The following is a 21,499-nucleotide window of genomic DNA, read 5'->3' as shown; positions in this document are numbered from 1 at the left end:
CAAATGCACGAGAAGGGAAAATCATGATTAGTCCCACAGACAGACAGTGACATCACAATGGTCTGGTCCGGGGAGATTGGCCCCAATAAAGCGGAAATGGCCGTAGGGGCGCATGTTCACAAAACATCATAAAGTTGGTTGCCAAATGACGTTAGGAACACTCAGCCAATCAGGATACAGGACACACAGCGCATGCAGTAATCATTATGTACACGCAAGGTTACGACCCACCTGCATTTGTCATCAGGTGGGAGTAATTTAGGGCCACATGACTAGGCCACATCACATTCCTCTCCCTAAACAGGATCTATGAATTGTTTTATGATGCTTCAAGAAATGTAATAAAAAGGCGCTCAAAGTGATTGTACTCCGAGACAGTCCTCACATCCAACTCTGTAACTGTGCTCCAGGCCGAAGTGTTGGATTAAACCAACTGTTTCTTGGCCTCTGGTCCGTTTTTTCAAGGTAACTTCCTATTCGAGCAACAAGTACACACCTGGACCTGCGGAAGTCTACAGAAAGACTGCCTTGTACTCCAGAGAACTGCCCTGCTGCTTGATGCCTGCCTTGTTTCTCAGAGCACTGCCCTGCTGCTTGAGGCCTGCCTAGTTTCTCATAGGACTTCCCTGCTGCTTGAGGCATGCCTTGTATCTCAGAGGACTGCCATGCTGCTATCAAAGACTGCTCTGCTGCTTGAGGCCTGCATTGTTCTTCAGAGGACTCCTCTGCTGCTGAGGCCCACCTTGCTGCTTGGAAAGAGGATCATCTCCTTGAACCCAGGACTACCAGAGTGACTTCAAGGTTCAGTTGACTGACATAGTGTTCTGAGCTACAGGGACACAATACACTTCCAGAGGCCTCACTGCCCAGTGACCTGATGCAACTGGCTCTGCTTGGACCTACCTGATCCCTGCTGAAGTGAGTTGCTGATCCCCAAGAGGTGCCTACCCATGTCCTAGACCCTTAGCTGGCATCAGCTGAGCTCCTCCTCTGAAATTCTGAAGTTTTGAACACTGCGCACCAGACTTTCAGAAGGTAACTTCTTCAACTGGATTAACTTGGCCCCTGTATCAAGCTAGCACTCCATTGCAGTCGGCCTTAACTTGTAATTTAGTCACTGTTTAGCACGACCAGATACCCAAAGTTAGCACTTTCTTCTTCTTGGCACTATTTTTACTTAAACTTTTAAAACTGCATATCTTCAGTTCTACTGATTGGTTTTTTGTCGTTTTGGTCTTATTTTACTAATACATTTCACTCTATTTTACTAAATTGGTGTGCTTTCACTTTAGTACTGTTTGTGTGCTGCATAAAAACTTAACTCAGTACCTTTAAATTAAATATGAATGATTTTAGTTCCAAGCTATCAGAGGGTTAAGCACAGATTAAGTTTTGACTTTTGTAGTTCACCTCGACGAGGATTGTGAGTGTTTCTTGAGAGGGGTTTCACACCACTGAATCTATAACCCGATTTCTCACACTTATTATTTTCCAGTAGATATTGTACCAACCTTCTCTCCCTATCTTTCAGAGTTTTAGAATTAAATGTCATACAAATATCACAGTGGGATGCCTTGTGAATAGGATAAAGGAAGTAAACACATTGGTCATGTGGACCATCAGTATAAATCTTTTTCTGTTCACGGGTAGAACACGACTTGAATAAAGGTTTTTTCTCTCTGTCAGTAATGGAGATATATGGTGACAGAGAAATAAATGGTTTCCCTGGCCCAGAAAATAAGGGTTCAGTCCTAAAAACAACTCGATACTCTGGAAGCTGAAGGCAGGGCTGGCCCAGTTCCAGGGTAGAAAAATAACAGGGTAACTGAGAAGTAAAAGCGGAGCTCTTTCTGGGGACTTGTGGTAGATATCTTAGCTATGGTGACAGCAGTTCTGACATGTTCACCTCATTGGGTAAAGTTCGGGTTGCTTCAAATAATTTGGATGTGCTATTACACAAACATTGTTGCTAAGACCTATGGCCATTTCAAAACACTGTTTTGGCATCAAACTGAGCACATTTATCACAGGATAATGGACCGTGGATCACATCCAAACAGCACATGCAAGTGGTGTTAAGGTAAGACACAGACATCTGCATCGTACATCTTAGCCATCAATTAAAACCAGAGGTCTTGGCCTATATAGGCGCCCCCTTTATGGATTTGCTTTTTGTCATTTCCATTTGAGTTGAGCACATCTATTGCTGGACCAGAACAGTGTGTCACCTAGCAAATAAGGGAGCTAAGGCTGTTCATAAAAAATCCAGATACAGACTACATGTGAGGGAGAATTAAAAATAACTCTGCACAGAGAAATAGCCAATAGAAATAGCTTGTTATGAAGACACATTTCTGGAACGTCGTGTTTGAGAAGGACATGCTGCACTCTACATTTGTACACAAGTATAAGTAATCTATAAACAATTCACCATTACTGAGCTCTTCCTTATTTTAGGGGAAGAGCTAAACATTTATCCAGGACCTATTTAAGCAAAGTGTTACGGGCAATAGTAACGGGTATTTAAGGTTAAAATCAGGAGAGTTCATGGTACTAAGACTAAGAGATAAATACATTTTGTGTTTAGCTTGTTTAACCTCTAAGCAAAACATAACCTGAAATAAAGTTTGTTTGCAGTGTTAACAATGGTTATGGCATATCAATTATACTTATGTTTCATTGCTTATAGATTCAAATCTATCAGTCATGCCCCCAAAGACTCTAACGAAAACAAAGAATCCAATGACAGTCATTAAGTTAATGCTTTGTTGTTTGGATTGGTCCATCCACTACACATTTAATTGGACAGCCTTTAATTTTGTATATCGAAATAAACTGTAGCATTTAACAAAATTGCACTAAAAACACCACCAGTAAAAAAGAAACTTGGAGCATCCAAAAAAAAAGATAGAAATTCTTCAGCCTGTTAAGGCCTGGCCACCATCATTTTCCAGTGGTTCAGCATTGAAGAGACGGCTGCAAGACACCCACTCCCAGAAGTCTCATATGTAGACTACCATGCTACAAATAACCACAGAGGTGCCTAAAGCAAAAAATTGCTTCAATGACCCGCTAGGGACCTGCAATGGCATGGAAAGTGGTGGAGTTCAGCATGGTTATTTGTGGCAAACAGCACCAAGTGGTAAGTTGGTAGTAATAAGTGGGTAAAGCTTGAGAAATATGGAAAAAAAAAAAAAAATTCTTGCTTCCATACCAATCAAAAAGTAAGCAATAAACAAGAGAGTGGGGATGACCCCCCCCCCCCCCCACCCCCCACCCTATTTCAAAAGATACATTACAACTAAAACAATGCTTTGGAGTGGCGTATGTGAAGTGTAGACCATCATAAAACACATACATAAATACAAATGCAATACACTGCAGGTGATGTATCCATGATTGCCAGAGTTAGTAATGTTACAGGCTTCCTTAATAACTTTAAATTAGGCTTCTCTTCTTCTCATTCTGAAAACGCAAGTGTACTGAAAGATGCTGTTGTACTAGGATGGTAATCATATTTGACACGAGGAATTATTCGCATACCATGTTTATTCTTTATTTTTCCCATTTTGTCTCTTAACACAAAGTCGTCTGCTGCCTTTAAATGGGTCAAAAAATATCCGTGAAAAATCGTACTTGCCCCGTAGACACCTGATAAAAGGCACCACATGAGGGAGGAGCTTGGAGAAAGGTTTTAGGTAAGGGGATTTAGACAAGGGTAGCTGCACTGGATATTGAGAATATCAGAAAAGGTTCAGCCTTGCACGACACAAGTAATTTACTTAACACAAATGGCATCAGCTTGTTTAGCAGGTAATGTCGTGCCCACAGGACTGAATCTGCAGTTCCCGGAAAGTACATCTATGACCAACTGCAAATGAAGAAAAGGAGGTTCTGGAAAAGGAATTGGAAAGAGTTGGAGAAGCAGTCATTCTTTAAACTTCCACTCCTGTCGGCACATGGGGCAGTGTTGTTGTACCTGCTGCGAGTTCAGCCACTTCAGGATGCAGTGCATGTGGAAGCAATGAGAGCACTGGCCCCAGACCAGTGGGCAGTCGTCCCCCGGCACCTTACCTAGGATATAAGTGGAGAGGCACCATTAGACAGGCACGGCTGATGCAGACAAGGCAGGACTCCGTTCTCTCGCCACAGCAGACTCACACATTGTTCACTCCACTTGCATACTGCATAACCCCATACGCTCTACTTCAGATGCGAATCACTTTACACTCACTACCTGTGATGCATATGTTGCTCAGATAGAGCAAGTATAGTTTCCACATATGTGTGTTCATAATCCCACATCGGGCTGGCAGGTGGCCTAGGGTGTTTAAACCCTACATAACTTATAGGGTAATCTCATTTAGAGTGAGCTGTCTTTTCCTATTCATGGTTTACACTTCGAGGAGGATGCACACCTGCCAATGACTCCACATATACGGTGTGCAAAAATAAAATGAAAAAATAACAAATCAACCTATTTCATCTCTGTAGGAGGCTGGCTTAGTATATGGTGCACACTTATTCAAGTAAAGCACCATGCACTTAATACAGACAACCCTTATAGTGATTTTACTGGTCTCAGACAACCATAGAAAGCACTCTAAGTGGTAGCTGTGGAGAGCAGCCTCCAGGATTAGTCCAGAAGCAGTTCTTTTTACCAGTACTAATCATATAGTGAAGGTTAAGAACCACACAGTGTAGTTATAAAAATATGTATTTATTATAAACACTGACTAACACATTGGTTTATCTCACAATATACACAATACTTCAACAGTAGAACAGGTAAGTAGCACAAATTCACAGTAGTCTTCAGGGTAGACAAAACCATATACTAATAAAGTGGAATGTGAATCGCGATCTAAGTCAAGACTGGAACCAGAAGACTTAGAAGAGCTGGGGACCCAATGAACCACCCAATGTAAATACCCAGGAACCCTAGGTAGGCCATGTGCAGAGTGGAAACACGACTGCCTGCTCAATTCAAGTCAATGGGGAAGTCGCGGTTGCAAGTTTTCAAGAAGTACCCTTCCCAGAGGACCCTGAAGAAGACGGAAGGTTGGAGAGTCACTCCACCTGTAGATACCCCAGGAACCAGGATACCTACACCAGGGAAGCCGGGTGCATTGGTGAGAAGTGACGTTGGAAACCGCTGTAGACCACAATGGAGGACTTCAGTGAAGATGCCACTGACAAAGAAGGTGAAAGAGTTCGGTGGAATCCAAGGGTGGATTCTTGAAGAGGAGTACCTGCAAGTAGAGGGGACAGAGTCTATGCCACTCTGGAGTGACCAGGAGGCACAGAAGACCAATGACCGCCGATGTATGACTATGCAAGAGAGTTGGCGGTGACTTTGTTGCTGCAGCTGTGAGGACCTGATGAAGCAGTGGAAGACCAGGAGCCGTTCATGAGCTATCTCACGTCGAATGAAGAGAGCCAGGAGGTCGGTGTCCGGTGGGACCACCCACAAGTCTTGGCAGCAGCAACAGATGAATGAAAGCGAAGTAGGTGCAGTGTCGGGACTAGCAAGGTCCATGGGACTCATCAAGTGCAAGAGAGTCAGAACAGGCCCGAGCAAGCAGGGGAGCCCACTGGCGCCAAAGAAGACCCTCAGGAGGACCCAAAGGATGAAGGCACAGGAGTCGCAAGAGGACCTAGAGCCGATCACCAAGAATGCAGGCCCACGGTGCAGAGGATGCGGTGAGGACAAAGATCTTGATAGCAGGAGATGCTGGAGCTTCTAGGAGCTCAAAGATCTCTGGAGAAGAGAGTCAACAAGTCTTGGCAACAGCAAGTCAACACTGTGCACAGGGGTGCTGCTCCAGTGGTTCCCGATGAGGAATACTGACTTCAAACTTGCTGAGAAGACAGTGCAGGTCTTGAGGGAGTTGCAGAACCAACACCTGTGTTGCTGAGCCTTCGGAGTCCGTGGGACGTCAGGTTACAGGGAGACACTCATTCACTCCAAGGGAGATTCTTTCTGGTGTCTTGGATGGCAACAGGCCTTGAAAAGAACCTGTATGGAGCACAGGCACAGACGACGCAGAAGGCTGGCATGACGACGAGACCAGGAGAAGCACGAGTCTTCCAGATGCAGTCTTGGTTCCAGCAAAGTCCAACATGCCCAGACGGTTGAAGATGAAGTGGTTTCGGATCTGAATATTGTCCCATGACGAAGCTGAACAGCCACCCACAGATAAGCCCTTACGTACCCAAAAAAAAGGGTTGGGGCGATTTTGGGGTCCCTCCCAGAGAAGGGGCTGGACAGAGGGGAGGATACACCCATGTCCTTTGTCCAGTTTTGTGCGAGAGCTGGAGCTATCGGCTCCCTGAACTGGTTCCAACTGGAGTATGCAAGGGGGGCACCAAATGTGCCTTTCAAAGCAGTCCCCCCAGACCAATACATTAAGTCCTGCCTAGGAGGTGGTCAAACCTCCCTATGAAAGGAAACCTACTGTTCTACATTCCCCTGCTTGAGTGGCTCAGCAGCAGGAGGGCAGAACCGGGTTGGTGGTCGGCAGCAGCACTAGCTTGCTGTTAGACCCTGAAAGGCTGGAACCAGGAATATAGGGGGGAGCCCCCCAGTACATGGGATCCTACATCCAACATTGGAATCGGTGTTGGGGTAGGATTTCAATTTGCTGATATCAATCATGACCGGTTTCGGTGCAGCCAATATATAGTTAGACATCTAGTAATTGACTTGATGTCCACTATATGTCTAAAATGGCTGTCAGCACTTACAAAGCCGGGAGAATCGACTCCCAGGCTTGTAGGGGGTATCCTGTTCAGAAAGGGCACCCCAACACTGATAACCCTGCACCCTGCCTTCAGGATGGAAAGGCCTACCTTAGGGGTGACTTATACGTTTTAAGTGCAGTGACCTCAGATATAAGGAAACATATCTGCTGTGAGTGGTGCTAGCTCCATCTCACACAGGTTACAATGGCAGGCCTGTAGTCATAGTTTGAGTGGTTTCTCATGGGTGGCATAACACATGCTGCGGCCCATGGGAGACCTCTGGTGAACCTATGCCCTGGGTACCTTAGTACCATATACTAGGGACAACTTAGAAGGGTACACCAGTAGCCAATTGGGAAGGTACCAAAGTATTTACCATAGTCCAATTTAGGGAGAGAGCAAAGTGAATGGGGTCCTGATTAGCAGTGTCCCAGTCAGACTAGTCAGAAAAACAGACTGACACAAGCAAAAAGTGAGGGTAACCATGAAAGCAGATCCTACTTTCCGACATTCTCCTATAAAATGCCTCTCAACTGCCTGTGCTTTTCTTAATGCCTGAGAAATCCCTTAAAGTACACTCTGAAAATCCCCTCAGGAAAAGTGGATGAAATCCAGTACCAGGAAACCCTTAAATTAGACACTCTAGGGGCCCGATAAGACGAAAGCCTAACTTGAAGACTTTTGGTATTCACAAAGGGCATTTACGAGAAGTTAATTAGACTTTTCTCACAGTTAAACTTATGCTTTGGTCTCAGTTAGACCTAAGACCAAAACTTAAGTTAAACTGGGACCAAGGTATAACTTTACTACTCGCAAATGCTCTTAGTGAATACCGAAAGTCATAAAGTTAGATAATCGTCTGTTTACCTTTGTGAATTGGGCCCTAGTATTTGATCAGTCAGTTAATAACTTTATTTCGGCCGACTCGGGCCATAAAAGTACATTAATACAATCATAAAACCACAAAAGGTAGCATATAAAAAAATAGATAACAATAGACAATACAATTATATAACTACATTTGTTACAATATAAAAAAGTGGCTAGCCATTATCCTAAAATCAGATAAAAACAACAGTAAAATTCATTTAAAGTTGTTAATTAAAAAATAGAATTATGAAGTAGTGCAAATGTCCCCATTGTATAAGCCTCCATAAATTTATTAAAAGAGGGGCACACATAAGGCTCTCCACACAATCATTTCAGAAAGCCCCAGCTCTTATGCCACATACGATTCAGGAAGCGCGACACAGCAAAAAAACAATAGGAGGGTGGGTGTCGTACTTTAATATCCTGTAGGCCTGTAAACAATGCCTGAACCCCAGGTTTCTGCATATTGGGGCGAACCATCATTTGCGTGGTATAGAGTATACAGGGCAGAGGAAAAACCCATGGATTTCAGACTCTACCCCATATTTGCACGCCGGACATTCTTCCTTCTTTTCTTTATCCCATTTACTAGTGAACGCATAAGTGGAAGAGTCCCTAATCTAAATTGAATTTAGAGTTTCCTAGCCAAAGGAAGATAGATCACATCAAGGTACTCTTCTTTTCTATATTCAGCCTTTACTTGTAGAAACTCCAGTGTCAGCCGGCCACCTGTGGACCTTTCTTGGAGGATTGTCAAATTGTGGTGCCTGTAAAGCCGCACAAGATCTACCCTGGTTATTAGTGAGCACACTACTTTGGGTGTTTTCCAGAGGTCCTGTCTTCCTATCTTGGTAATGAGAACCCTTATGTGGTAAAGCCACAGGATTTTCTTATTAGGCTGGGTAGGACCTCCCTGAGTTCGGCTCTATAGCAGGACAGCTCTGGTGTTGCCCAGAGCCTACGCCGGAATGTAATAGGCCTTAAGGCGATCTCTTCATCGATGGGTTGCAAGCCCAAATCCATACGAAGGGGGACTAAAGGGGTGCTACGAGGGAGGCCCACCAAATGCCTCATGAAATTGTATTCTATTTTCATGAGGTTAGAGGGCCTACAATGTCCCTACAGTTCAGCCCCATATAGGGTAGCACCCCTGGCCTTACGCGACCCCCAGCAAACGTCGCCGACAATAAGTACACTAAATGCAGAGTTAACATATATTTTGAGCATGCATATGTGTATAATGTGGATTATCATTTTGCAATTTTAATTGTTTGATAACCTATCTTTACCTGAATATTCCCTCCCTTCTGTTTGTTCCCCAAGTGTGTTGGTTGGACATCGGCTGGTGTCCCACTTCCATCGCACTTTGTGCTCCATTCCTTTGTTTCATATTTCTTTCATCAAGAAATTAAAGTGTCCGGCTGGGCATTCTTAACAATATAGTTCTATTTAGTCTATATTTATTGTCTCAATTCCCTTCCTTTTCTAAGGACCGTTGTCTTTTGAAAATAAGTTCCTACCCATGGTCCTTAGCTTACTGCGTCCTGGGTTCCCTTGTATTACTTAAAACATTATATATTTCGATAACAGGGGCAGCTGGCTTGAACATGGCAGTTCTGTGCATTTTCATACACCCCCCCCCCCCCACTGGGATTGAAGATCATACATTTGGTCTTAGTTAGATTGATCTCCAAGCCCCTCGAATTACAAAAATCAGAAAAGCCATCCAGAGTGCATTGCATGCCAGTTGATGTTTTGGACAACAACAAAGTGTCATCCCCCAACATCAATGCCGGCACCCGCCCCGAGACTACCCTTGATGCATCGCTATCTTTGACGCTGTATAGGTGCTCAATGAGCCCGTTGATGTAAAGGCAGAATAGAGTAGGGGCAAGGATGCACCCCTGTCGAACCCCCTTTTTAACAGGGAAGCTTGCAGAAAGTTCCACGTGTTCACCACACCTTACTTGGGCGCAAGTCCCCGTGTGTAGCCTCACTAGCACATCCAGAAGGTAAGGTGAGATCGCAAGGTCGCACAATACTTTCCATAATTTTGCTCTAAGAACTAAGTGAAAGGCAGACTTCAGGTCAACAAATATGAGATAGAGGCTGCCACCTTCTAAACTCACCGTCTTCCAGTAAAGCACCTGAAGTCTACATATCTGGTCAACAGTTGATGTACTTGACCTGAAGCCTGCCTGGTAAGGACTTCGTATCTCCATCTCCTCTGTCCAGCCCAATATGCTATGCAAGATGACCCATCCCATAAGTTTTTGGGTGGTATCTATTAGGCTGATAGGCCTAATATAGTTGAGGGTAGGAATGGGCAACCTTTTTTGTGTGTGGGGACTATCTCAGCCCCTCGCCAGGTGTCCCAGGGATCCATGCCCTTTAAGATGGCATTAAACAGGGCACACAAGTACGGGGCCCAAATTTTCGGTTCTGTCCGAAAGAGATCCCCGGGTAACTTATCTAGGCCAGGTGATTTATTAGGTTGTAATTTATTAGGGGCACATTCTACTTCACCTAAGGTAATCTCCCAAGCACCTTCCAGTCGATACTCATGGAAGGGCTTCGGAGAGGCAAAAGAAGCGCCCACTTCACTCTGACTAGCATATAGTGCCTTAAAGTGTGCTTCCCAAACTGCGGGCGCTATATTAGGTTCTAGGGCGGGTCGCCCTCCCCTTCCCCCAGAACTAACTATTGCCCAAAATGTGTGGGGGCGTGGCTAGCCGAGCAGCGAGATGGCCGCTCTCTGAGTGAGCTCCGCCGGCTACTCTAATTAATCCTTCATTTCTCCTGTTCCCGGTGCCTGCGGACCCCTGCTCTTCCGAGGTTCACTTCTGCATACCCAGGGAATCCTTCGACTTGAATCTGGGGCGCGGAGGCGGCACCCCTTCGGAGCGGCGGCGATCAGCTCATACACCGACCCGCGCGCCCGCCCTGCCCCTCGCCGGAAGTGCCTCTTACTGGGCGTTGCGTGGCACTGTGGGCCGCGGCTGCGGAGGCCTCTGCTGATCTGGCGACATCGGCGTGGGATCGTCGCCTGCCGAGGTGCTGCTGCTTCAATCACACTGGTGAGCCGCAAGCGCAACCGTAGGGATCTGAGCGGGTGAGGAGCTGCGGAGACCGCGCGGCTTGGCGAGGCTGCCTGGGACACCACGAGGAGCTCCGGCGTCCGTTCGAGGCAGCGCTGAGAGGCGGGGAGCCCGGGGAGCTGAAGAGGAAGGCGCGCTGACACTGCCTAAATTGCCGCGTTGCCCGAGGGGGTGAGAAGTGCAGCTGCGGCGAGACGGGGGGCAGCTCGGAGTTCCACCCGCTACGCCGCCGTACCTGAACCTGCCGTCTGCCACTAACTTGAAGACTTGGTGTTCAACTGGCTTCGCTATCGTGCCTGGGCTTACCGTCCACCACTTGCTGGGCGGCGCGGTCCTCCACTCACTTATTATGTGCATTGCAGATTAGGTCCACAAATTTCCAGGTGCTGTGGATTCTCCGCCTGTGACGCGGGCTCGCCATTGCGGTACGAGCGCCCGCCATTTTTCACCCCGGCGAAGCCCGCGCTGCAAGCTGCAGTTCAGGGGTGCCACTGGGCACCTGCGCCCATCTTACACATAGCTGGAGTGGACACCGACATCTCACAACTACGCCTGGCACACCTGGCGCCACTTGCACTGCTACACGTGGGCGGCGTACTCACTGAACAAGGCACTGGACAGGCGCTGCCCCTCTGCGCAACCCGTGAGGTTCATCGGTCAGCAGAAATGGGGAAGAACGATGCCAAACAGACTAAGATAAGCTTTGACAACAGGAAACCCCCGAAGAACCCGGCGACGGAGTCGGATAATGGCGCATCGCCGTCGCAAGGTGCTGCCCCGGACATTGACTTTGGGGCCCTCATTATGGAGGTCAGGTCCAGCTTAAAGAGCATTGACGCTAAGCTTGATACCATGGCCACACAACTCGAGTCCGTGAAAACTAAGGTGGACGCCCACGAGACGAGACTGGATTGCCTTGAAAATAGACAAACTGAATGTTGCGAGTTCCAGCAACAAGCCAAGCAACATATCACGTCGCTGGAGCGGGAAAATCGACAATCTACGCGCCGAGTCGGATGATTTGGAAGCACGCTCCAGAAGATCCAACATCCGCATTACAGGTATTCCGGAGACTACAAATATAGGCAAGATGGAATCGTTTGTATCGGACCTCCTGCATGAACTGTTCGACCCGGATCTGTCCCCGGTTTTCACGGTGGAAAGGGCGCACAGATCCCTTGGGAAAAAGCCTCCGCCAGGTGCCCCTCCGCGTCCCATCCTGGCTAAATTGCTCAACTACCAGGATAGAGACAGCATCCTGCGTTTGGCGAGAGAGAAGGGTAAGGTCACACACCAAGGTAACCATATCTCCTTCTACCCGGACTTCACCCCACTTGTGCAGGCTGCCCGCAAAGAATTTCTACCAGCAAAGAGAATTTTGCTGCAAGCTGGTGTACCATTTTCTCTCCTTTACCCGGCGAAATTGAAGATCCAACACGAAAACACCTCTCACTTCTTCACGGACGCCAAATCTGCACTCAAGTTTGCCAAACACATCTGTGCTGGAGCCAGAAGGAAATCGCCACGACTTGAGGATACGTCGGACCACCTCAGTGACAATGACTGAGGAACCTACGGCTTTCACCAGGTACAGCTGCAAATTTGCCTCGTTGACTCACGGTTGGAGACCCGAGTCGGCCTTGAACACGGGTATGTTGCGCACGAACTGACCCATTGCGGGTAAGTCACTGGAACGCTCTTGAGCGCCAACCTGTAGCTGCTGCATCTGTGCTTTATTTGAGACTTTGCTCGCTTATGGCCTTTGTGAGCCTCGGGGCAGGGGCACTGCTAGAGCCCGGGGACTTTAAAGTTTGACTGTAGCCACCCCGTGTAAACGGGGGTGTTTGCTGGGCGCACCACGCCTCATGGGGTGCCTCCCTTTGTTCTTGATGTTGGGGTTTTTCCACGCTCTGCGTGCCTGCTTTTGGGGTATGTCACGACCTGATTGGGGGGTTGCTGAGGGTGGGGGGTGGTGGGGGGAGTTTTGCAAGTTGCGAGTTTCAGTTTTGAACTGGTGCAATGTACTGCTATACATGCTAATCTGTTTGCGACCTGTGCTTGTAGCCAAAACGCCTCGGAGGCCATCTAACCATTGGGGATGGGGGTGCGGGAGAGGGATTCGGAACTTTCAGACCTTTTGAATGGGGGGTATTAAACTCTGGACTTGGAACATTAGAGGCCTTGGGGATTTTAAGAAAGCCCGCTTGATGCATGGTATATTATCTAGACATAATGTGGACATTTGCTTCCTGCAAGAAACACATCTCCATATGACCCCCTCGTCCCGTTTGAAAAATTCCCGATGGGCTAACGTTTACTCTTCTATTTACTCCAACTATGCGAGAGGCGTAGCCATACTCATTCGCAGAGGGTTGGATTGGCGTGAGCACTCACAAGTGAGGGACGCGGGCGGGAGGTATGTCTTGCTGCATGGTTCTTTGCAGGGGCGACCAGTTGTGCTGGCTGCGATCTATGGTCCCAATGTAGATGACCCCGACTTTTTCAGGAATGTTTGGGCGGAGATTGCGCTGCTGGATTGCCAGACAATCGTAATGGGGGGTGATTTCAACATTGTACTGAATGATGACATGGATCGAAGTGGGGTGAGCAGACCACAGCATGCTAGAGCGCGCCAGGCGGTATTGGATGTCATGAGTGAGGGTATGCTATCTGATGTGTGGAGAGCCAGGTATCCGGGGGTCAAAACGGGGACCTGCTATACTTGTCATAAAGCCGCCTGGTCCAGATTAGACTTCTGGCTGGTGTCCCCGGAGGTTGCGACATGGGTGACGAATGTTGATATCATGGCTCGGTCTCTGTCGGACCATGCTCCGTGCATGTTGGAGCTGCGCCCCCCCGACACTATCAACAGGGCGTTCCAGTGGCGCCTTCCCCCACACGCGCTTACAGACCCGGTATTTGTGGAAGGGATTAGAGAAGACATCATTAAATACTTCACTGAAAATGCTGGGTCTGTCTCCTCTGAGGCCATTCTTTGGGATGCCTTTAAGGCTGTGATTAGAGGCCAATGTATAACACGTAAAGCAGGGGTCCTACGCACCATCAGGGACACGCTGGCTAAGCTGGAGGGGGAACTGAGAGACCTTGATATCGCTTTCAGCTCGGACCCGTCGTTAGAAATTGCTGGTAATCTGAAGACCAAGCTGCTAGCCTTCAATGAGGAAGCGGAGCGGGGGGTGAGGTTCCTGGGGAAGCAGGCCGAGGCACGCAGGTACGGTGAGGGAGACAGGCCGAGCAGGACCCTTGCCAGACTGATAGCTCCGCGCACACAATCCAACTATATCCACACCATATATGATAGTTCCGGCAACCTGGTGATGGGCCAAGAGGCTGTGTTAGGGGCGTTCGCGGATTTTTATGCCACCCTCTACACCTCAAAACAACCCACGGCACCGGCATCACTGCGGGATTTTCTTGACTCGGTTGCCCTCATATGGTTTAACAACAACCACAGACAATACATGGACCTCACTGTCACAATACAAGATATCGCTCAGGTGATCAAAAGCATGCCGGCCAACAAAGCCCCTGGCCCTGACGGTCTAACTACATCCTTCTATAAAACTTATGTCGACGAACTGGCGCCGAGACTGCACTCCGTATTTGTTGAGGCGCTTGAATTAAATTCCCTGCCGGACTCCATGCGAGAAGCCCTAATTATAACGCTACTTAAACCGGATAAGGATGAACAACAACTGGACTCCTACAGGCCCCTTTCACTTATAAACGTCGATGCTAAAATCTATGCGAAAGTTATTGCAGATAGATTACAACCAATGCTACCTATGATTGCGCTCCCAGATCAATCGGGTTTCATCCCTGGCCGCGCGACATCGCATAATCTCAGAACTATTTTTTCTGTCCTGCACTACTTGCACCCATCAGTACAGGCGGCGGTGGTGTTTCTAGACGCCACCAAAGCCTTCGACTCCTTAGAATGGCCTTACCTTTTTAGTGTTCTGAGGCGAATGGGATTCAGTCAGAATTTCATTACCTTGATCAGGCTCCTATACACGAAACCTAGAGCCAGGGTGAGTGTTAACGGGCTCGTTTCCAGGCCCTTTAATGTCTCAAGAGGTACCAGGCAGGGATGCCCCCTGTCCCCGCTCCTTTTTGCGATTGCGATGGAGCCGCTTGCGGCTCGGATACGGCAACACCATACTGCCAGAGGCATTAGCTTTAGCGCTAGGAGCCTACTTATTTCGCTCTACGCGGATGATGTCACTTTGTACGTCATTAATCCCAAGGACAACTTGAGCCCGCTACTCCGAGAATTTGTGAGGTTTGAAGGCCTGGCGGGGGTTTCCATCAACTGGTCAAAGTCGGTGGCCTTCCCACTTACGGAGTGCACTGATCGCCCTGCTCCGGACTACCCCCTTAGGTGGGAGACAGAAGCGGTCAAATATTTGGGTGTCTGGGTCAGCCGGGATGTACAGGAGCTGTGGTTGCTAAATTTCGGGAGAGCAGTGGACTGGCTTGAGGGAAAGATCGAGGTCTGGAACAAATTACCTCTGTCCCTAGTTGCGAGGATAGCACTGGCGAAAATGGTGGTCCTCCCCAAATTTTTGTATTTGTTCGTAAACATACCACTGCCAATGACAACACACTTCCACGCTCGCATCCGCTCGTTGCTGCTGAAACTGGTGTGGGCCGGTGGACAGGCCAGAGTCTCCTGGGACCTGCTCACACTCCCGCTCCGACAAGGGGGCCTGGGCGCCCCTGACTTGAAGCTATACTCTCTTTGCGCGCAAGCTCAGTTCCTTCATTTCTGGGTCTATCCCACTCCCTACCAGCCGCATGCGGCGGTGGAACTAGCTGTGGTCGCCCCCTTACCACTACGAGTGGCACTATACGGGAAAGTCACTTGCCCGTCACGAGAGGTGGACACAGTGGAAATGGTCCGCTGGGCCTGGCGCGAGCTTCAGAAAAGAGCCGGGCTCTCCTTGCTTTACGCGCCGGCTATTCCCCTAAGGGGTAACCCTATGCTTCCTTGTCTGACAGCCAGAGGAGACGTCCTCACGATCCGTGGAAACCGGCTTCTCACCTTTGCTGATCTATATCCTGACGGCACTTTCTTTGAGATGACGGCCAGTGGGGACGACCAGCCCGACTCTTTTGCAGACATGTTCCTGTACCATTCCCTTAGGGAGTCCTGCAAAAAGTTAGATCCACGATTCCCGGAGGAACCGTGCACACTGTCCGCCCTCCAAAACTTGCTTTCACGACCCTCCCCCAAAAAGCTGGTATCTAGACTGTATAATTGCATACAGGAACAGGCACCACTGACGGTGGCCACAGCCAAGCAGGCTTGGGCTGAGGACCTGAAGGACCAGTTGTCGGACGACACATGGGAATACTGCTGTAAGCAGCTCACGGCACTTTCTCCGAACTATCGGCTGCGACTTATCCACTTCAAATTCCTGCACCGATATTATCGGACGCCGACACTTTTACATCGGATGGGCGTCCGTGCGGACACCTCTTGCTGGAAATGTGGAGGGGAGGGCGCGTCCTTTCTCCATGTGGCTTGGAGTTGCCCCAGGCTGAGTGCATACTGGTCGGAGGTCTTCACAGCCATCAATCAAATCACACATAGAGACGACGCGCCGACCCCACTACTAGGTCTGTTAGGATACGTTAAGGACACTGAACCCTGCGACAGGAAGCTACATGCATTACTCCTTTTATATGCTAAGAGACAGGTCGCATTACACTGGGGTAGGCCAGCTCTCCCCTCTTTCAAGGGTTGGATCAGGGATGTGACCTACGGCCATACTCAACTGACGCACTACTGGGAGACTATGCCCACCGCTTCCAGACCTACTGATATTTGGGACCCGTTTATTCAGTGGACTAGGGAACGCGCGAGCTCGGAAACACCGGGTACATCACCTGCTGCTAGTGTTTCGGATGATATGGGCTAATGTGTGCACTGCGTGACTGAGCGATTGCCGCCCCATGGACCTGCGCTGGCGCGGGCCGACCCTGCATTGGCACACACTCTGCGCCTGCGGCCCCCTCTGCCCCCGAGTATGACACTGACCCCCCTATCCCACTGGCCCTCTAGCGACCCCATTCCTGCCCCTCCCCCCCCGCCCCCTGACCTATATGGGCACAAAATAGGTGCCTTCACACTCCCGCCCTTGCTGTGGCTAGCCCTCCTTCGAGACGATCCAGCGCGGGTCCGTAGGGCCTTATTGATGGCTGACATGACGTATGGCTGTTTTACCATGTACTTGCACCTATGACTGTTGGTTTTTGTTGATCTTTGTTTGTTGGTGGGACATGTTTGGTGAAAAACAGTGCTGTAGGACGCATCCTTTTCACATGCCGCTGCAGCTGGTTGCTGACCGCTGTTTGCACAAAGGCGGCTCTATTGATTCCTGATGCCTTTAGATGTCAACCGCACTGTGAGAAAAGTAAGACCGGTTACTCGCTGAAGCTGCACTGCATATCATTAAGATGTTTTTATGTTAATTGGCTGCCTAGAAATGTTGTAACCGGCCGGATGACGGCCCCTATTCTGCTTTATTTTTTTTTTGGAGTCTTGTGCACTTTATATCTGATAGCGGCCTGCCTCCGGGTTGTTGGCGTGACGCAGTGTGAACCTTCTACCTTATTTGTTCAGAATAAATGTCTTACACAAAAAAAAAAAAAAAACTATTGCCCAAAATGTTTTCTAATCCTTGTTGTTCAGGGCAGTACTAAGGTCTTCCCACTTCTCCGCTTCCCAATTTTTCTTTCCTGTTTTGGTAGTCCACTTATACCTTGCCCTACACTGCTTAATAGCCGACTTGTCCTTTGCCTTAACTGCATTTAGCAGGTCCAGTTTGGCTTTACGGCAACTTGTATTGAACCAGGGATACTTAGAATCATTGTTTGCCCTTAACTTTCCCACCGGGTAGAATGCATCGAGCAGTTATGCTGTTAGTTGCTCGTGGATTTTAGGGGCCTGTCCTGTATGCCTATTTGGGAATCAGCTCCTCCTACCTCCCCCATTTTAATTAGCAGTGGTAGAGCCTGATGATATATATTGGCCAGTTTAGGTAGAGATTTCTGAATATGACACCACCTTACTCTCCGCCTATTGTTTGTTAGTATTAGTGCATTTTGCCCTGTGTTAGATGCTGGTAGAGGATTAGACTAGCCCAAACTCCCTGCTTTTAAGGTCATTACTAGAGCATTATGGTCACGGTCTTGCCTCTGGTGGACCTGAAAGTCAAGGACCCTGTCCCAAGTTCTAGTTTCAACCAAGATGTAATCAAGCAACAAGTTCTGCCCCTCTCTACTGAAAGTAAGTTTGCCCGGTCTTTCGGATTTGGTCCTCCCATTGCACGCCCGCAATGATTGTGTCAGGGTGAGGGAATTAAGTTGCAAGACCAGCGGCGACCAAACTTTAACTGGTGGAATCTGTGAATTGGGTATCAACCAATACTGATCCTCCTCAGTGGGACCATCTAAAGATGGATCGATTAGAGGCTCAAAAGGGCAATTAAAGTCGCCTCCTACTATCAATACAGCTGCTGGATCCAATGTTGGTATAAAATGTCCCAAATCTTCTATAGTACCCGATTCTTGCCCATTAGGTACAGGTCTAGAGTAAACATTGAGTAAGGCTATGTGTGCCTTTGAGGCAAGTGTTAAAAGAACACATTGCACGTCATCAGTATTAGTTGTAATCTGCTCAGTTCAGTTCAACTTTATTCGGATACAATAGTACCCATAAAAGCACAAAAACATAAATACATCACAATAATTAGTACAAAGATTAAAATTCCATATTCATATATCCAAAGTGCCTAGTACAGAGACAATTCAGAAAAGGGGGTGGTGATGAACAGAGTGTCTGAATTAAGCAGACCACTCTTACCCAGTCCAAAGATCAGGGCTTGATCCATCACCGTTATTTATCTCACTGCACCATCCCAGCTCAGAACCTGGCTATATGCAAATCAGTCTGTCCCTGGCCCAGTGCATCATGGGAACAAGGCAGACTAAACTACCAAGCCAATTCTTCACCAGAAAGGAGACGAGCTACCGGGGACCGGTTTCTGGCATTTCAGCCTTCTTCGGCCCGGCTTGCTTGAATCCTGATGGTGCAGTGAGAAAGGGACTCATGTCTGAGTATACCCTGCCACACCTATAGTGGCCAAAAACGATTCAGAAAAGGGGGTGGTGATAAAAGAATTGGCTTGGTAGTTTGGTCTGCCCTGTTCCCATGATGCACTGGGCCAGGGACAGACTAATTTGCATGTAGCCAGGTTCTGAGCTGGGATGGTGCAGTGAGCTAAAAAAAACGGTGATGGATCAAGCCCTGATCTGTTGACTGGGTATGAGTGTTCTGTTTAATTCAGATACTCTGTCCATCACCACCCCCTTTTCTGAATAGTACAGAGACAAGCCATCATTTTAACATATAATGGTTGAAACAATTCTCAAGTTGTGTCACATGTAATCAAGGGTCCATCATAGACCTGCGCGCCCTTATCGCAGTCTTAAGAAAAGTGCCAGTGCGGAGAATCAGTTCAACATCATCTAAATCTAATATGCGCCGATACGCTGCATCCAAGGTGATTGGTCTTCTCTTGTTAAAATATGGATAAAAAAACTGCTTAGAGTATTTAAGATAATATTTTCAAAAGAATATAAAGTGCATAATAGATTGCTCACTCCTCCCATCACAGGAGCACAAATTTTAGTTAAAATTTGGGCTATAACCCAGTGGAAAACAAAGTGCAAATCGGATTGTGCCAGCTCTTAATCTAAACAAAAGGCTCCTTTCCCAACGACTCATCGGTAAATACATGTGGAGCGGATAACAGTGCTGTTCAATGGCCATGTAGTTGCGCACAATTGTTTTCCTAGACTCCACCATATCCCGCTTGCTGTTATATAGGGAGTACAGAGCATTCCGCAGTTCCGTTTTTGGAACTGATTCTGCTAATATGGAGTCCAGGAAAACATTTTCTCTTTTTACACTGCGCAAACTTTGGAGCACACCACTTAGCCATGGGATTTCTAAGCCTTTATCGCAATGTAAACAATCCATAATAATCTGCTGTGTCAGGGATGCCGCTTTGTTCTTCCACACTGATACCCACAAAAGTGCCGGTCGTGCACGAATAAAATCAGTTATAAAATTGATATTAAGCTCCTTGTGACATATATATTGGGGCGGTTTAGATTTGGGGTGCTCAGAAATTTCCTGCAAAACCTATTTTCTTCCTGCTGGATAACTAAGGAATTAGCTGTTCCCCAAATGTCGGCACCATATGTAGCCACCGGGGTGCACTGGAGTTTGTATATTTTCTGAACTGCTAAAAGAGCCCCAGTGGTCTTAGGGCGGGGTAGGCTTAAGATCGAATTGGTGGCCTTTGCGAACTTGCTCCTGGCGGGAGCTAAATGCTCACCCCAAGAGCCATCCGCAGCAAAGGCCAGCCCTAAGTAAACAAAAGATCTTACAGAGGTCTGTTTTTGACTATCTATTGTGATTGAGCCTATTTCACGCTTCCCTGGCCCACTACACATTAAAAAAGATTTCTTAAAATGTATCCGCAGATCTAACTCCTTCATATAATTGTTAAAATTTTAGACAAGAAGACGCAGGGAATTTGGAGTGCGGCCTAATAAGAACCGCATCATCTGCGTAAAGGAGCATGGGGATGTGCTTCTTATTAATGTATGGGACATCTCAAGTAGCCATTTTCAAAGAGCTATTCAGCCCATTAATATATATAATAAAAAGCAGGGGGGCCAACACGCAACCTAGTCTGACCCCCCCCCCCTGCCAATATCAATAGTCACTGAAACCTCACCGCCCATGCCAATCCTTACTTGAGCCTGAAGGTCTCTATGTAAATACGCTAAGAAATTTACCAATGTTACATCCAACCCTCCTGCCAAAAGGATTGCCCACAGCTTTGACCTATTCACTAGGTCAAAAGCTGTGGACAGATCCATAAAAGCCATGTAGATGGGGGGGTCCTCCGTGCAATAGTGTATTTCCCGACAATTAGATTCAGGTTGAGACATTGTTCGATGGTTCCAACCTTGCCCCTAAAACCCAGCTGGCATGGATCTAATATGGCATTCGCTTCTATCCATCCCAAAATTTTGTTATACAAGACTCTTCCTAAAATTTTAAGGGTATTGTCTATTAGGGAAATAGGTCTATAATTGCATGGAAGAGATCTATCTCCCTTCTTAAAAATCGGGACTATTATACTGCTAGCCCAAGTCTCGGGTAATTTTGTCAAAGTTTAATTATTAAAAACATTCACAAGCAAAGGGGCCCAGAAATCCGGGTTCTACTTAATTAAATCGATAGGGAGCTCGTCTGGACCCGGCGCCTTATTACCTAGGCTCTGGTTGATGGCTTCTACAACTTCTAAAATACTTATTTCTATAGGTACCAGGCTACCTGGAGTAAAGGTTGCCTCACGAGAGTGGTGAGGCATAGATTCCTGAAAAATGTTCAACCCATGCATCACTGGAGATATTACAGCTAATCGGCGTCGAAGACTGGCCCATAGAACGAAAGTCCCTTACTGCTGCCCAAAAGATATTGCCCTTTTTTTGGCTAGCAGCCTCAGACAATTTGTCCCAGCGTTCACTCAGGAGATCCTTCTTCCTATCTCTAATCACCTCATTATACTTCTTTCTGGCCAGTTTAACTTCTATTGTGCACCTCGGAGTAGCTGAAAGTACCCTTCGTAAATTCCTGTTTGCTTGTGTGCATTCTGTGAATCAGGTATCAACCAATACTG

The 21,499-nt window shown here is 47.5% G+C and overlaps 1 protein-coding gene across 8 annotated transcripts in view; it reads right to left on the bottom strand.

The window, feature by feature from the left end:
• Nucleotides 1-3,531: 3,531 nt before the first annotated feature.
• ANAPC11 (anaphase promoting complex subunit 11) overlaps nt 3,532-21,499 on the bottom strand; it is a 73,508-nt gene continuing 55,540 nt past the window's right edge. For all 8 annotated transcript variants that reach the window (XM_086931167.1, XM_086931161.1, XM_086931163.1 and 5 more), the window contains one exon: nt 3,532-4,074. In XM_086931167.1, coding sequence (XP_086787293.1) covers nt 3,929-4,074 — 146 coding nt within the window. In that variant the 3' untranslated portion in view covers nt 3,532-3,928. The remainder of the gene's footprint in view (nt 4,075-21,499) is intronic.

Source organism: Lissotriton vulgaris, chromosome 7 (assembly GCF_964263255.1).
Source record: "Lissotriton vulgaris chromosome 7, aLisVul1.2, whole genome shotgun sequence".
NCBI classification, from domain to species: domain Eukaryota; kingdom Metazoa; phylum Chordata; class Amphibia; order Caudata; family Salamandridae; genus Lissotriton; species Lissotriton vulgaris.
The sequence above is the reverse complement of the archived record's forward strand: the minus strand, read 5'-3'. Positions and strand labels throughout refer to the sequence as shown.